Source organism: Notolabrus celidotus, chromosome 16 (genome assembly GCF_009762535.1).
Source record: "Notolabrus celidotus isolate fNotCel1 chromosome 16, fNotCel1.pri, whole genome shotgun sequence".
Lineage (NCBI taxonomy): Eukaryota > Metazoa > Chordata > Actinopteri > Labriformes > Labridae > Notolabrus > Notolabrus celidotus.
Genome location: NC_048287.1, coordinates 15,224,718 through 15,241,993, shown reverse-complemented (window position 1 = coordinate 15,241,993; position 17,276 = coordinate 15,224,718). Strand labels below are relative to the sequence as shown.

General features: G+C 39.2%; 2 protein-coding genes across 2 annotated transcripts in view; both read left to right on the top strand.

Moving 5' to 3' along the window:
* The window catches only part of rapgef5a (Rap guanine nucleotide exchange factor (GEF) 5a), a 72,112-nt gene extending 60,506 nt beyond the window's left edge, over positions 1 to 11,606 (top strand). Inside the window, exons 17-26 of the mRNA XM_034705180.1 lie at positions 102 to 251; positions 895 to 992; positions 1,840 to 1,962; positions 2,762 to 2,940; positions 3,047 to 3,137; positions 3,223 to 3,273; positions 3,424 to 3,511; positions 3,601 to 3,665; positions 7,157 to 7,211; positions 7,526 to 11,606. Coding sequence (XP_034561071.1) covers positions 102 to 251; positions 895 to 992; positions 1,840 to 1,962; positions 2,762 to 2,940; positions 3,047 to 3,137; positions 3,223 to 3,273; positions 3,424 to 3,511; positions 3,601 to 3,665; positions 7,157 to 7,211; positions 7,526 to 7,644 — 1,019 coding nt within the window. The 3' untranslated portion in view covers positions 7,645 to 11,606. The remainder of the gene's footprint in view (positions 1 to 101; positions 252 to 894; positions 993 to 1,839; positions 1,963 to 2,761; positions 2,941 to 3,046; positions 3,138 to 3,222; positions 3,274 to 3,423; positions 3,512 to 3,600; positions 3,666 to 7,156; positions 7,212 to 7,525) is intronic.
* A 2,375-nt stretch (positions 11,607 to 13,981) lies between these two features.
* LOC117828221 (lactose-binding lectin l-2-like) lies at positions 13,982 to 14,961 on the top strand. The gene has a single exon (XM_034705245.1). The coding sequence runs from the start codon at positions 13,987 to 13,989 to the stop codon at positions 14,470 to 14,472; it is 486 nt and encodes a 161-aa protein (XP_034561136.1). The 5' UTR covers positions 13,982 to 13,986; the 3' UTR covers positions 14,473 to 14,961.
* Positions 14,962 to 17,276: the final 2,315 nt, after the last annotated feature.

The following is a 17,276-nucleotide window of genomic DNA, read 5'->3' as shown; positions in this document are numbered from 1 at the left end:
TTTATGCAGCGTCCCAACTTTCATGGAATTTGGGTTGTATTTGCAGTAGATGTATATTCATTGCTTGATCAACATTTTCTGTGTGTGTGTGTGTGTTGCAGTTATTTGTTGCGTGTACGTGAGCGCCGATTCCTACCTGAGTATCCACACACACCCCTCACTGGAAGCCCATGAGATGCTGAGGATTGTGGGCCAGAAGATGGACAGAGCGGAAGAAGACATGGTGCTTGCTGTGGTGTCGCAAACTGGAGGTACACACACAAACAGACGCATGCACCACATATAAGCATTACACTTACATCACTACTACATTACCCCTTTAAAATGCTAATTTTCTAGACCAGTGGTTCAGAATGTTTGTTACATAAAAGTCAATATTGTGACTCTACATTTAAACAAATTAAAGTTTAGGTTGGTTTGGTTTTTCAGGTATACTTTATAATAGCAATTTTAATGTGTTGTCCGATCATAAATCTGTCTGTGTGCCTAAAGACAGCCTCAGTTTGTTCATTAAAAGTAAACTAACCTTACTTTTAGGAGTCACTTCGTCTGTCAAAGGCAGAAAACTAATGATATTTGATATAAAAAATTCTAGAAGACATCTCGCCATCCCCCCGTTAGTGTTTTGTGACCCAACAGGGGGTCTCGACCCACACTTTGGGAACCCCTGGCTGAGCTGAATTCTTAGACTTCCATGCTTTAGGAAAACTATCCAATCACATTACAGCAGTGTTCAGATATTACAGTTTTTTTTCAACAAAACGGGTCTTTGAAAAGAACAAATCTGTGTTTTAGTAAGCTCTGCTTCCAACATGAATAAGAGAACTGCAAAATCACACTCATGTCATGTTGAATTATTGCCATTATTATCATCTCTTTGTTGTGTGTCGACAGAGCGGCGGGTGTTGCAGCCCAGTGACTGTGTGTATTCAGAGTCTCTGACTCCACAGGGGAAGCTCATGGTCTGTCGCAGAGACCTCACTGAGATATTGGTATGTATATTCACAGTTATGTTATATGCATTTCTCATCTCAGCTCAAGGTGCAACATGGATATGATCATTTAGACATTGACCTGAACCATAAAAATGAAAATTCATATTCCCCTCTGGTAATATTTTTTACAGTGTTATGATGAGTCATGCATTGTAAGCAGGCAGGAAGACTCAGGTCAGGTGATTGTTGTTATCTCTGACTCAATAGGGGAGAAAAGGTGTGAGTCACAACCATTGTGTTGTTGCTCAACCGTGATAGTAAGATGGAAAAGTGCTATATCAGAGTGAGCTGTTGGTCTGTAACTGCACCATTTTTTACAGTGGAGCTTCAGGTGTGAATCTTTAAATGTCTTGCAATATTGAACATTTTTAAACATACGTTAGCAGGGCAGTCAGTGTCTAGTTTGATATAGAGCAGCGTGATATTAACGAACAAGTAGATCCTCAAATAATGATCATAATGATATTTAGTTTCAAAAAGTACATTATGTGCTCTGAGATCAGGTCACTTCTCAGGATACCATAACACAATTGTTGTTCATCTGGTGACCTGTAACTAGAGTAGGACTGAACCATTGCGCTGTAGGAATCATTAATCACAACTCAGCTTTCAAAATCAGCATGTATGCAAGCTGGAGACTGTTCCTCTTCTGTTTCTGTGCTTTATTCTTTCTGTCAAATGTTCCTCTTTTGTGTTGTCTGAATCCTTGTTTGTTATGATAGTGGGATTGTATTGCTGTTGTTTAGCTTATGTAGTAATGTGTATAACAATGAGTACAGTTCTCTATATTTTTCTATGTTATTGTATTTCTGTTGACTAACTTTACTCTCCTTTGTGTGTGCAGCCTCCGTTAACAGACAGCGCTGAGCTAAGCAAGAGGCCAGTGCGACTCTTAGGTATAAACACCTGGGATGTGGCTGCTGCTCTCACACACCTGGACTGGGGCCTCTTCAAATCCATCCATGAGGTATATACACATACGTACACCAACATAAAATGCATGGGGTGTGTAGGTATGATTTATGATAAATTCATATTCATGACAGGGATTGCTGAAACATGAGCATTAAAGATGCAAATGCTCGACGAGATTTGCTGGATCATGAGAACAGAAAGTCTTCCTGCAGCTAAGCGGCTGTCAGAAGAGCTGAATATTTGTGAAAAGAGAGAGGAGGAAGAAACAGGCTGCATCCAAATACTGTTACGTAAATGTAATTGTGTCTTTAGACTCACAATGTTTGCATTTGGTAGTTGTATCTGCTTTGTATAAATATATGTTGTGTTACTCTGGTATTGGACAGTTTACTGAACAAAACGAGCAACAGAAGGGTGTCACCACTGACCTCTGACATGACTGAACTTTAAAGCTCCTGTGACGAGCTGGTTATGTAACAGACTGAAATGTAATATTGTTGTCTCTTAATGGCCTGCAAAAACAAAGGAGACCCTCTGTAAGAAGGTTGATTATCTCTATATTCTTATTTTAATGTCTGAAATAGATACCATTAGGTTGGTGTCAGATGAAGTGATAAAGTGTGTGCTGTTTTTACATTTTCAAAAGCAAAGACTCTCAACGAGTTATACGTTTGACTTTTAAAAAACACCACTTATAACTGTTCAGATCAAAATCAGCAAAGACATAACATGTACCACTCTGTCCATGGGGGGAAAGCCACATCTACACAAACTGAAAGTTCCTCACAGGAGCTTTAATTGTAGAGTGAACTCATCTTTTCACTTACCCTCTTCCCTCTCTCCAAATGCAGCAGGAGCTGGTGTACTACACCCTCAGCCGTGCTCCTGGCACCGGCCACACGGCAGCACTCTCAGTCCTGCTGCAGCGCTGCAATGAAGTCCAACAGTGGGTCATGTCCGAGGTTCTCATGTGTGTGTCGCTCAACAAGCGAGTGCAGCTGCTTAAGAAGTTCATCAAGATCGCTGCTCAGTAAGAACACACACTCAGAAATATATATTATATATTAAAAGTTAATGTATGAAAATGCTTTCAACTTTTCCTGCCTGATGATTTTTACACCGTTGTGTCTTTGTAGCTGTAAAGCCCAAAGAAATCTGAACTCTGCATTTGCCATCATTATGGGTCTCAACACAGCAGCCGTCAGCCGACTCAACCAAACCTGGGAGGTAAATGTGCAATTAAGTATACAATTATTCCATACTCATTGATTGGTATCTTCAATTAAATCTGACCAGATACTTTTCTTTTCAGAAATGTCCGGGCAAGTTTAAGAAGCTTTTCTCTGAGCTGGAGCTCATCACGGTGAGATTAACCACACAGAGACGAGATAAATACAGAGTTTACTACGTCTTTTTTTTTAATTTGATACCAAAATCTTAAGAATCTGTTCCTCCTTTTCCAATCTGTTCTTTTCACTCTTCTATTCCATCTCTCTTTGTGCTCTTCATTCAGGATCCTTCTCTGAACCACAAAGCCTACAGGGAAGCCTTCAAGAGAATGAAACCTCCTAAGATCCCTTTCATGCCTCTTCTTCTGAAAGGTACCATCTCTAACTCTCTCAAAACACTCACGTATATATAGTTTGTATTTGTTGAATTAACCAATAATCCACTTGTCCTCTGTTCCCAGATATCACCTTTATTCATGAGGGAAATAAGACCTTCCATGATAACCTTGTCAACTTTGAGAAGCTGGTGAGTTAAGTCAGTTATTTAAGACAAGATGTAGTGTCAGGACGCATAGTGAATGATCATAGACATTGAACATGTGGTATAAAGTAAGCAGTTTACATTGGGCTCTTTTCAATTTCACCCATTTACACACATATTCATAAAAGTGAGCTACTGTGCAATGTGCTGATCTAGCATTCAGCCAGAGGACACTTCAACATGTGGACCTGTAGTACTGGGGATCCATCTGCCAACCCTGAGATTAGCAGACCACCAGCTCTACCTACTGAGACACAGCTGCTCCCATCAGACTTTCCCTTCGCAGCAGTTTTTCAAAGCAGCATGTTGCAAAAGAGAGAGACATTTTTTGGAGCTTTTTTAATTTTTGAGAAAAAAACGTGCAGTGTGAAAAAAACCCATATGTATGCTCTGCAGGGTTCACACAAGCTGCAGTTAATATGATGCCTGCAAGTTGGACACATTTTAAGCAATACAGTGTGCAGACATAAATCCAGGGGGGAAACCCCTGTTTATGTACGAGAGGAAGTTGCTTTGTAATAACTGTATTATTTGTGTTTTTGAATAACCAAAATACCCTGGGCAAGAGATGCGACTATGACATATTGGGCTGGTGTATGTGCTGTAGGAATTGGATGGTTGAGCCGCAGTATTAGCATCCTGCACCTTTCACTGAACTCAAATTAAACTTCATGATGAAAATGTTAAAGATCCCTCAGATCTCGACAGTCTACAGCACAACATCTTCTTGTGTCTGTTTGAAGTAGGTGTCGACTGATGATCAGCCTCGGCCAAAATTCAGCATTTGGCAGACTATCTGTTTTTGCGTTTTCCAGTCACTGCTAAAATGAATCGATTAAAAATGTACTTTCTTTGGCTCCGCTGCTGGTGTTTCTTTCCCTCTGGGTCTGTTTTCACTCTAATGTCCCGCCCACGACACTATTTGATTGGCTAGACATCACACAGTCGTGTGACATAAATGTAACTGTTTACTCCTGTAAATTATGTTGAAAGTTTCAGTTTTGATTAGAGATTTGCTAAAGCCATTTCAACAAAGTCTTGTGTTGGAGGAGATTCCAAATTCTACATTTTGACAGAGAGTTATTAATGTCTACTGTAAATACATAATCGGTCTCATAAATTACTAATAATTAGTGTCCATGTTGGCCCTGAAAATCTAAAATCATTTGACCCCTAGTTTAAAGTGGCCATTAACTGTTGTGGAAAGTTCAGTGACACTTATGTAATGTTAATTATGTTTTCTCATTGCTTGGCTGCATTAAACACTTGATTCTAATTGATTGATCACCCCATAACAATGGTAATTAATTATTGATGGCAAAAGCGATATCAGAGTCAACCTAATCACACAAGTCCGACACATTTGACCTCTGCCTGTTGTCACTGAGGCTAAAATGTTATGGCCCTTTTCCACCGGCCCGTCTTAGCCCTACTCTACTCGACTTGACTCGACTCTACTCGGTTGGTGTTGCGTTTCCACGAGCGTGGTACCTCATGTCAGATACCAGTTTTTTGTACCTGCTCTGCTCTGGTTCCAAGCGAGCTGAGCCGATACTAAAAGGTGACGTCAACAGACTGCCGGCCACTGATTGGTCAGAGAATGTCATCACCGAAGAGTCATGCGCTCGACACCCAAAACGACATCTGTTTTGTACAATTTCTGCACGCAAAGTTTCTCTGTGGTCCGTTGAAGAGGTCCAGACGTTTTTTTTAGGTCTAGTGGCCGATAAACGGATCCAACGGGAGTTGGACGGAGCAGCAAGTACACCATTGCCTCCATATCCTCCATTGTTTGTGATTGTTGTGTTTGTGTCGCTTACGAAATGACGTGATTGAGTTTCGCGCAGCAGTGTTAAAACGACCCCGCCCACCGTGAGTCGGTACTTGGGCTGGTGGAAAAGGTACCCCAACCGAGTAGAGTCGAGTCGAGTAGAGCCGAGTCAAGTTGAGTAGGGCTGGAACTGTGTAGTGGAAAAGGGCCATTAGTTTCTGTTAGCATTCTGAATTAATTAACACTTTGGCAGAAAATGTTAAGACAGAAATGTGAACATAAACATCACTGCAGAAGTCCTGCTCACCTTGTCAGCTCTTTGCGGAGAGGTCCTGCTCACCCTGTCAGGATTCTGATTTGCATAAGCTCCTGTTCACTGTATGGTAGCACTTATCTGCCGATCCTCCTCTACTTTTTTAATCTGGTGCGTAAAAGGCTGCAGCAGCATCATTTTTAAACAGAGCTGTCAGTCAGAGGAGTAGACCTTTTTTTGAATGATCAAATGAGTGATTACAAACAGACATACATCATCATGATAGGAAATAACAGCAATGGCAAAAACCATGTCTGAGACCTTATTTTTAGTTTAAAGATTGTCCCAAGTCCCATCTGTTAACATGTTTTTTTTGCCTCACTTTTGGGGAGCTGCTATGTCGTCCTGTCTTTTCACACAGTCTTTGGTTAATCTAATGCTTTGAGTAGAAAACTGCTGCTTAACAAGACAAGTGGTGATGGAGGGAAAAGAAGGTATTGTTCAGACTGCAGAGTAATTAGATATGTTCCTCTGAAAGGTTCTTCTAGACAGGCTGTCTGCAACATTATTTGCAAGTGATTTGTTTCAATTTCTTTGTTGTAATCTCACTACTAATAAGCTGATGTCAGACACAATACACAGCCTCTGGAAGAAACAGAAAACCTCTGGGGCTCCTGTTGTTGATTGATGACAAAGGACATCCAGCCATGACTTCCCTTTCCATTTGCTGCTCTTGTTTACAGTTATACCAGCAACTTCATAAACAAGAACAGAGCTCGAGTTAAAGAACAAAGTAGAGTGGATTGCATGCATGCTTGATAGATATAAATCAAAACTAGCTTGTCATCAGGTGACAACTTATGGATCCAGGATTTCATCATGGCAGATGTACCTTGCTTCTTTTACTCTTTCCATGCACTGTATTTCCACACAGACAAACCTGCTACATCACTGCTGATGATACTATTTAGACCACAAACGAATACTAGAACAGTTTAGACACCAAAAGTTGTGTTACATGCATATATATTCTGTATTCTTCCTCAGCTTGTGTTAACTGAGATTGTTGATGCTGTGTTGTGTTGCACTTTGAATTCTTATTTGGATGGCATGAGACAGAGACGCAGAGAATTCTCATTGGAATCATATTTAAAACCAGCTCAAAATATAACTTGGATCAGATCTGCTGTAACCACATTTCATGTTGTTGTTGTTTTGTTGTCATTTAGACTGACTCAAATAAGTCTTGGGAAAAAGACTGTGTGCCAAAAAAACTAACTGGAAAAGTTCCCAGAGTGCTGTTTGTTAGAGCTTAAATGAATGACTGATAATGTTGTGGAAATTCTCTAAGTGCAAACTTATTTTGATGATGTCATTTTTGTTTTGTCCTGAGTGCTATAAGGGAGTAAAATCTATTGCACTGATGCAGTATGTCTTCTCCTAAACCCACAGCATATGATCGCAGACACAGTGAGAATGATTCGCCACTGCCAGAGCGACCAGCCGGGTGAGTATTTTCCCCTCAGTCATAGCATTGATCCCAACAGCGTCAATTATAAGACGTTCTTTGGAGTGAAGTCTTGATGTTTGCATCCATTCACTGTAAAGTTTCTACTGCCACCTGCAGCTGAGTTTGTGCACTGCAACCAAATCACTCAGTTTTGCTCTTGCAGTTTCTAAGCAACCATTTCCAGACAGACCTTTACACTCTTTGTATGATGATAATACAGTCTGTGTTTGTGATGACGTGTGTGAGTGTGGGTTTACTTGAAAACTCTTCTGTGTTGCTAAGGCTCGTTTTTTTTTTTCTGTGTCTCTCAGGTAACGAGGTAATCGGGGTTGACAGCGCGGAGGTGAGGGCAAGCGTTCACTACCTGCACATCATTGACAATCAGCAGACGCTATTCGAGCTGTCTCACAAACTGGAGCCACGCGCTTAACAGCACACACACACACACACACACACACACACACACACACACACACACACACACACACACACCCTGATAGACACAAAGTCACAGGAGAAGTGTGAGCACCTAGTACATGTGATGTGTTGGACGCTTTGTGAAGCAACTTGTAACACACTCACATAGACAGAGCAACAAAATCACTCCACCAGCAGTGGTGCCAAATGGACAATGAGAAGGTGCCATTTGTTCAGAAAAAACCCATGAAGAGACAGAGCTGCCTGATCTCTGGATGCTGAAGGACACTGAATAAGTGAAAACGGATCTTTAAAGGCCGAACGCGCTGCTTTTGAACCGTCTTCTGGAAGACATTCTGGTGATCTGCCAAACTGAGACAAGAAGAAGTTGTAACTAGTTTGTACAGTATCTATTGGACTGAATATGCCCTTGTTTTGTTCCTGTGATGAGCTTTTTATTTATGAGCCTTTTAAGCAGGTGGAATGTTCCTTTATTTCTGTCTCAAACAAGGACTCAACAGCCTCTTCATCATTTCAGTCACAAACGGACAGTTTTTTGTCAGAAGAGGAGTTACAACGTGATGTCCAAATCCTGCTTGATCGATGGTCTCGTATGATTTCACGCACATATCACATCCCTGCCTTTTCACGCATGTACATCCAGGATACACACCAGTTATTTTGGTGTATGTTGTTGAGCTTGTTTTTTTTTTTTTGGTTCTTGTGTGGTACCGTATTATGTAACACAAGCAGCAGCCTGTCCTGAAGTAGTACAATACTTTAATATACCTATGCTTTTCTTTGCTTTCTTTCTTTGACCTTTTTTTTTTCTTACTGAGCCTCAGTGGGTGACAAAAGGTGTTAACATCGCATTGTATTTATTGACCGACTGACGTTTTAAACACTCTAGTTTCTCTGAATGTTCCAGAGCTCAAACACAGTTGATGAATAGTGAACAGCTTTGGGTTGTTTTTTGTATTTCGAAGTCCTGGTTGACTTTTCGCAGAACACTCCATGCACTCCTCTCTCTGATGTTTTTGTGTGAATAGATGATGGTAATTTAACATTGTATATAATATGGACCTATACATTTTTCAGTGCCAAATGTCATACTGTGTCCTGGTTCATTGTTTGGAAATCAGTGGGGTTTTTTTTTTACATCAAGAGATTCAAATTTCCTTGAACAAACCCTGGAAAAGTCTGATTTTCTCCCAAATTATAGAGCCATTTTTCTTTGTTTTTTATCCTTAAGATTTATTACATGAAGTTATCATGATGTCAAAGCACTGCGACTATGAACTCTGTGAAGAAATAGCTTTGTTTGACATAGATATGGACAGAATTATGGAAGCACAAGGACACAGACTTCCTCAGTTAAAGTTAACACTGACAGAATCTTGAGAGCTTTGGTTCAACCATTAAGATAATTTATTACTCATAACTACGATGTCCAGATCAGCTGTTTTGGCCCCTGATCCCGATCCAATTCTTTTTAAATCGGAGTATCCGCAGATATAGAGTCCAGATCTGATACTGGCCTAGATGATAACAGAGTGCACGCCATTTTTTGTGTGTGTGTGCAAAAAGACTTAAGTAAGCAAATTGACTATGTTTTTGATGGCATGCAGTACAGCACACTTTAACCCAAGTGGAGGAATCACTCCAGTGTGCAGTGAGGCACAGCAATGACATTGGACAAACGTCAGAGCTCCAAATGTCTAACAGCAGTCACATCATGTTTTGAATCACCTCATTGGATGTCACGATCTTTGCTGTACAGCCCCGTGTCTGACACGTAACATCGTGATAGCAGGACGCACAATGGATCTAAAACTCTGCAAGACGACAAGGACCCACATTCTCTTCCTACCATCTCTTTCGCCTTTTTGCTCTCTCCAGGATATTTATCCTTCAAACGTCCAGAGTTTATTGCTTCGACGCAGCAGCCTTGTCCTCTGTTGCTTAGTGAACGCGCTGTATTCTGCGGCTTGGTTAGTCTTTAGATGTCGTATCGTATTGGTAGTATTGAACACAGCTGAACTGCTACCGCCTCACAAAATGATAATATTGCAAGTGGCTGCTTTCTAGTTTGAAATATTTCCACACTGCCAACTTTTTAGCCAAGGGGTTGCTAATGCTAAGTTTCTCATGCGTTTGCATTCTGCCAAAAATTGTGCTCAGTTCATGACAGCTGACGCAAATGATCGGGTTGAGATGAACAGCTTAAATTGCTGATCACTGATCACTTAAAAAAGGTGCAGAACGACTCTAATGAACTGGTTGAGATCAGGATCAGGACATCCCTACTCATAAAATTTGGGCCCTTCAACCACATATTGACAGGAACATGTATCCTTTCTGAACCACATAGATCCTCAGATTCTGTTGTTTCCCTGTTGACATGTAAAATCAGATATTTGTTATTCAAATCCCAGCAGGACCAACCTGTCTTGTTTTGACTGAATCATGACTTTGGATCTGTCTGGAGTCATGCAGAGGTGTTAAAGAGAATCACACAGGAAATATTAAGTAGAAATAAAAATGGTTACAATACAGAGACAAGAACCCTTTCCTACAAAACCGCAATTATTTTAAAGAATCTGACAAACCTTGTTTGTGTTTCTTATTTTGTGCCTGCCTTGTATCAGCAGTCCATTTCTGCTGAGTCCATCCACAGCTAGGATTCCTTTATGTTATGCTTGCACCGTTGTGGGGTCGTTATAAAACACGGAGGGTTTAGTGCAATACTACAGGAAAGCTGTCGCTAGACATGTTCATCCTCATTTCAACTCCGAGCCAATCAGAGCTGCTATCTCCTGCACATTTTAACGAATCAAACTGACAAGGGAGGACTAAGATGTCTCAAACATTTCAGTGCCAAAAGCATATTTGGTTGCTGACTAGAAAATGATCCATGATAATTCAAATGTGACTGAATGACTTGTTAACATTGTATGTGTTATGAGTTGTTAACAGGTTATCTGTGAATCAATAACTCAAATACGGACTCTTACCTGTTGTTGTCATTTAGAACCAGTTTTGTGGTTATAGTTGAATAAATTGAAATACTATTTGAACCACTTTACTATTTGATATTTCTCTAATGTAAAGTCTTTATATTGTCTTATTGGGAGTGTTGCTTTAGATTACACATGTCAGTCTCAATCGTTTCTTTCAGGAGTTATCTTTATCAATAAATACCACATGACTCGTTCATGGTTATAATGATATCATTCATGAGGAACCCTTGTTAGTGATTCTGTGAATGCAGGAGCTATGGTTTGTTTATGAAAAAAGGCCTTTAGTAGTCTTTGCTTACTACTATCCTGTACATGATTCACACATGCACAAACACATTGTGTTCAAAGAGCAGAGTAACTGTGCTATACTAGTTATTTATTGTAACATATTGTTTATTTATATACTTTTAAGGTGACAAATCTTCATGTGCCATGTTCAGGGGTTCAACAATGTTGAAGTAGAGCAGAAAAGATGTTTGTGGTTTAAAGCGATCACGCTGGAATGTACCGTAGGACTACTTGTTGTTATGTTCAGTGGCCACACGGGGGCAGCAGAAGAGAAAGTCCATGTGACTATGCTCCCTCTGAAGACACCAGGAAACCAGCAGGAAGGTGTTTTAAGTGTTTTTTCTGCTGTTGTCATGACTGTGTGAAGTTAGTTTCTTTTGAATTAAAGCAATGTTGAAACCTGTTTGCATGTTAAAAGAAAACACAATGAGGACACATTGAAGGCTTTGTACTCTTGTAATATTGTTGATGTGTAAATATATGCCCATGTTTGGTATGTTGTTCTTATTTATCAGTTGTAAATTAAGAAAATAGTCAACCACAAAGCAATACGTCTCCTCTTGTGTCCCCTTGAACCCTCTGACAGCTGAAGCCACACGTCTTTTCTAAAGCTGCATTTTACTGTCAAAATTTGACTGAAATGAATAAAATTATAGGTTTTATGTGACATCTCCGTGTCAGCCTGGAGTCTTTGTTTGTCTTTTGCCAAGTCACTGCGTCAGAACCAAGTTCTTTTAAAAGAAATCAATGTTTGTTCAACATTGCAAATGAAGTGCAGTCCATTTAACAAGTATCCCAAGATCCTCACTGTAAAGGAATGAAAAGATAAAAGCTGAAGGGATCAGATCTAAAGCTGGCTGTTGACTTCCTTGATGACTTCTTTCCTCTTGTTAATGCTTAAGTTAGTTGCTGATTACAATGTGGTTTTGTTTATGAGTTTGCAATTTGATTTTCAGTATAGAGCTAAATGTTAAAAATTCTTCATGCCTACCATGTATCTTGTGTTAACCTTGACTAGATTAACAGGATTATACAGGATAGGCTAGGATAGGACAACACATTACCATACAATATGATACATTACAATACAACACACTTCGATATGAAATGGTACAATGCGCTACAAAACAAAAAGATTCGATACAATACGTTAGGTTACGCTACGCTACGAAACAATACAATACGATACGATACAATATGATACGATACTTAACGACACCTAACGGTAAGATACAATACAACAAAATGACAACATGACACGATGCAGTAGGATAGGATACCATACGACACAACACATTACCATACAATATGATACAATACAATTCAATATGTAATGATACAATACGCTACAAAACAAAAAGATTTGATACGTTAGGTTACGTTACAATAGGAAACAATATTATACGATATGATACGATAAAGTGCGATACGGTACAATGCAGTACGATACGAATCAACAACACAACACAACATGACACGATGCCACATGATACAGTAGGATAGGATAGAATAGGATAGGACACAACACATTACCATACATACAATATGATACAATGCAATTCAATATCAAATGATACAATACGCTACAAAAAGATTTGATACGATTGGTAGGTAACGCTACGATATGAAACAATACTATATGATACGTGACGATACAACATGATACGATATGATATGATACCTAATGGTGTGATACGACACAACAACACGACAACATGACACAATGCGATATGATACAGTAGGATAGGATAGGATACCATACGACACTACACATAACAAACAGACATGACAAGCTACAATACAATACGATACCAAACAATATAATGTGAGGTGATGCATTACGATACAATACGTTACAATATGTTACAATACAATAAAGTTTGATAATGCAATAGGATAGTATAGAATAGGCGTGGATAGACTTCAATACACTTTATTGTACTGCATTTTATTTTGGTGACATTATCATGTATTAATTCTTCATCTTAATACAGAGCAAATATTTAATTCTCACTTTAGAATAACACTGCATGGCATGATGTTTATGATGATATTTAACAGTAATGTCTCTTCTGTGTCTTCATACTAGTTGCACAGAGATTAATAAAGGACATCACATTAACAAAAAGAGAAAAAGTAAACCAAGTAGTTCACTCGTATATTATGTGCAAGTAGGCAGCTAGACATAATGTATTGTTAAAGAGTGCTGGTTCATAGATCACCAAAAAGGATAGCACAATGTTTTATGCACAGCAAACATTAAGATCCAGGCCATGCAAGAAGTCAGCTGGGATCCACATACATATTACTCCTCATGCTGGAGGGAATTAAATCAGTGTTAATATTAGAGAACCCATGACATCTTAATATTGATATGTGGTGGCCTCTGATGGATTACATTCCCCTGATCTGGATGACTGGGCCAGCTGGATAAAGAGCAATTTAGATAGAGAAGTTCCTGGAACCAGTGGCGGTTCTTGACCAATTTTACAGGGGGGAAAAGGCTGGGGCCAAGAGTGCTGTCAGAGGGACACATTCAACCTTGACAAAAGAGACTGAGAAGGGTGAGGAGCGGCTGAGAACAAACTGTCAAAACATCAGTGCATCCCTATATACTAGACATATAAACTACTGTGTACTATATCAAAACGCAGACTGACAGCAGCTGTTAAGCTGTTCACACTCAACATGAGTCCCTTAGTGCTCTAAGGGAATGGAAACAAATGCCACACGCATGTGTTCCGCCTGTAACATCGGCCTGATACTGAAGCTTTATTCATTGTATAATATTATTTTGGTGTGGAGGGGGGGCCACAGGGGGGACCAGGTTCAGTTTTACAGGGGCACTGGCCCCTGTTGGCCCCTCCCCAGAACTGCCACTGCCTGGAACTAAAGGGAATGTTGCCAAGTTCATTTGACCAATGAAATTGCACTAACAGAGTGAATACCCTCCCTGAAGCATATAAAGAAGGACACTTTCAACTGTCTATATATTCCCTGAGTACAGATAGATTACTCCAAAAACAGAGAGAGACTCTGACACAAACATGCTGTGGTTGCTCTTCTTGTTTGCTCTGGCTCTGGGTGCTGTGTCTCCATCAGATGGCCAAGAGAGTAATAGTTGTGGTGCTTACTGGACCAATTTCAACGGCCGCTGCTACAAATACGTCGCCACACATATGACCTGGGCTGATGCAGAGATCCACTGTGTGTCGCAGGGATCCAACCTGGTGTCTATTGGCAGTATGGAGGAGCAGAACTTTGTCAAAACCCTGATCAAGAACTTCGACCCTGCTGAAGGAAGAGCCTGGATTGGACTCAGTGACACCCAAAGAGAAGGCCACTGGATGTGGTCTGATGGCTGCCCGGCCAGATTTTTCTTTTGGACAGCAGGAGAGCCAAACGACAGCGGAAATGAAGATTGTGTCCACACTAATTTTGCTATTCAGCGTAAATGGAACGATGTCCCATGTTCCAAACAGTATGCCTTCGTTTGTGCTTCTCGCGTAAACTGTTTTAACCAACTGATATAGTTCATCCATCTGGTTCCACCTGATCACTGTTCACCTGACGCTATTTTCATATCTTTTCATGCACACTTAAATTTGTTAGTACAATAGTAATTTTTAGCACTATTGTATTGGAAAATGTGCGACCAACTGTGGTCTTACAGTATTTGTCTCATGCATTAATAACCTGATAGAGGGTGGACAAGGATTGGACTCATTGACATCAAGAAAGAAGAACATCACATAAGGTCTGACGGATCTGCACCAAACTTCTATTGGTTTTGGGGAAAGCCAAACATGAATCAATCAATCAGACTTTATTTGTAAAGAACTTTTCATACAATGATATTGTAACACAAAGTGCTGTCAGTAATAAAATAGAATAAATTAAAAATACAAAAAACAAAAGAAGACATGGAATGACTTTGTGTGCTGTAAACCAATGGTTCTGTTTGTGCATCCTGCTAAATTTGCTCCTACATGCAGAAATGCAAGATATGGACTTATCATTGATACTAGATAAAAAAATGTTGTCTTTCTTACACAAGTTCAACACATATTTGGATTTGTACTTCTATATTTGGTTCCTTTGTTGCATTTTGATTTTTTGGCCCATGTCTTATAAACCCGAAAAGTACAAGTCAAAGCCCAATCTCTTTGAAAATAAAGCCCTTTCAAGTTGATACATTGGACTCATGTTTATCTGAATGGCTGGTGAAGTAATTTTCTTCCAGGAAGGTGCACAATACCGGTAAACCATGAAAACCTGTTTATCTAACACACTTGTATCAATATTTGTATAGATAGGTGTCACAACGGGGAATTTTATGCCAGAATATAGACCTTGGTCTAGAGGACAAAGAGCACATTGGATTGAAAGTATGCTTGTACTTATGTGAACAGACTCTTTATCACAGGTTGATTATTCTGTATCATGTTGAACAAATACTTTCTTTCTTTCTTTCTTTCTTTCTTTCTTTCTTTCTTTCTTTCTTTCTTTCTTTCTTTCTTTATCAGGCCTGTTTATTTTGATTTTTTATCAATAAAGGTTGATGAAAAAAAAAAAAAACAGAATTCAATACATATTACCTGTAAGGCCAGCAGCCAAACTTGTTGAAGTTATGTTTTTGGTTAAATTTCCAGATGTTGGCACTCACAAGCTCATTAAAACTGTTGTATCGAAAATACATTGGACAGCTTTTTGAGAAAAATAAAAAACAATCTTATAATATACACTTAGAGGGATACAGGTAGGTTCGGCCTTGCGATTGTGTTCATAATGCTATACAACAAATACAACATTACAAACTTGATGTCTCTATTGTCCAATGAATGAGTTGCTTAGACTGTAGAGAATCAAAAATGTCAAGATAGAATGTGACAGTGAAGCTCAGATATGTGAGAGGGATAATTCACAGCTGGTGGAGCAAACATGGGCTGGTAAAAGTGTTAGCCCCGGGATCCACGGTGCTTTGATGCTGCACTGTTGGTAAGTAAATAAGTAGTGAGTAAGTAAAATTTTATTTATGAAGCACTATTATTACACTTGTTGAGAAATTCCTTCACCAGCACAGAAATAAAAACTAACAAGACGGAATCAAAATACATGTTGAAATGATAATAGACAAACAAACCATTGGTAACCGTTGACATCATGTAATTATGCCATAAAAATCTGATAACAAATGTTCAAGGAAACTACCTTGAACATGCCAGAGTTCACTGACTGCTGATAGATATCAGTTATCATGACTTGGGTTTTGTTTTTCCTTCGTCTCTTTTTATAGTCATGTTAATATTTAATCAAACACTCCTCATCATGTTTGTCACGTTCCAATTATGACAGATATGTCAATGGTACTCTTCCCCTACAGACCCTGGCTACATTCATAACCCTCATAGACATCAAATGTGTGGTCACATGATCTCACCTGATACAAAGGTGACCTTTAATTTGACAGAATGGCTTTCCTCATTCAGTTCTGTGGAAAAGTTCAGTCTGAGGGAGGATTATCTAGTCTTAATAAGACCTAGTACTCATTAAACTGATCTTAGTGTTAGTAACTATTTCACCAATTAATATCGACCTTAGTTGACTTCTCAGAGTGGACAAAGTACGTATTTCTTTGTGATTTCTGTTGATCCTAAAATAAATATTAAAAACAATCTGAAAGCTGGAAGTATGTGTCTGATCTAAAGCTGGTTTAGAACTGAAATGACAACTGAAATGAATTGATTCTGGGTTTAAGTGACATCCCTGGTTCAGTTTGTGGCCTTTTTGGTGAATCACTCACTACATATTGTGTTGTTATGTTCCAGTTAAAGTGTTTGCCCACTGCACTTGACCAATTAAATCAGGCCAACAGTGTAAACAAACAAACCATTGCTAGCCTTTGATATCATGTAATTATGCCATAAAAATCTGATAACAAATGGAAGCAAACAAGGAAACTACATTCTTTTTGAAGCATATAAATAAGGAGACTTGTACATCCTCTGATAAATCTTGTAGAGCGTGCTGCACTGCAGATCAAGTACTCCAAAGACAGAGACAACATGCTGCTGCTCCTCTTCACTTCTGTGCTAACTCAGTTCTGCTAACCTAAGATTTATTGCGTATGTTTCGTTGTCTTGTTCCCATTTTCCAGTCCTGGTTAATGTATATTCAAACGCTCCCAATCACATTTCTCACCAGACTAAGATGTTTTTATAAATTATTTTCTGCATGGTAAAGTAAACAATAATGATTCCTAATTTCCCAAGCACAAAGTGTCTTACTTGGTCATACTGAATTGCAGAATTCCTAAGTGTCTTTCTGATCCCACTCA

Excerpts from the sequence above, each read along its gene's own strand:
- LOC117828221 (XM_034705245.1), top strand. The coding sequence starts at position 13,987 with ATGCTGTGGTTGCTCTTCTTGTTTGCTCTGGCTCTGGGTGCTGTGTCT.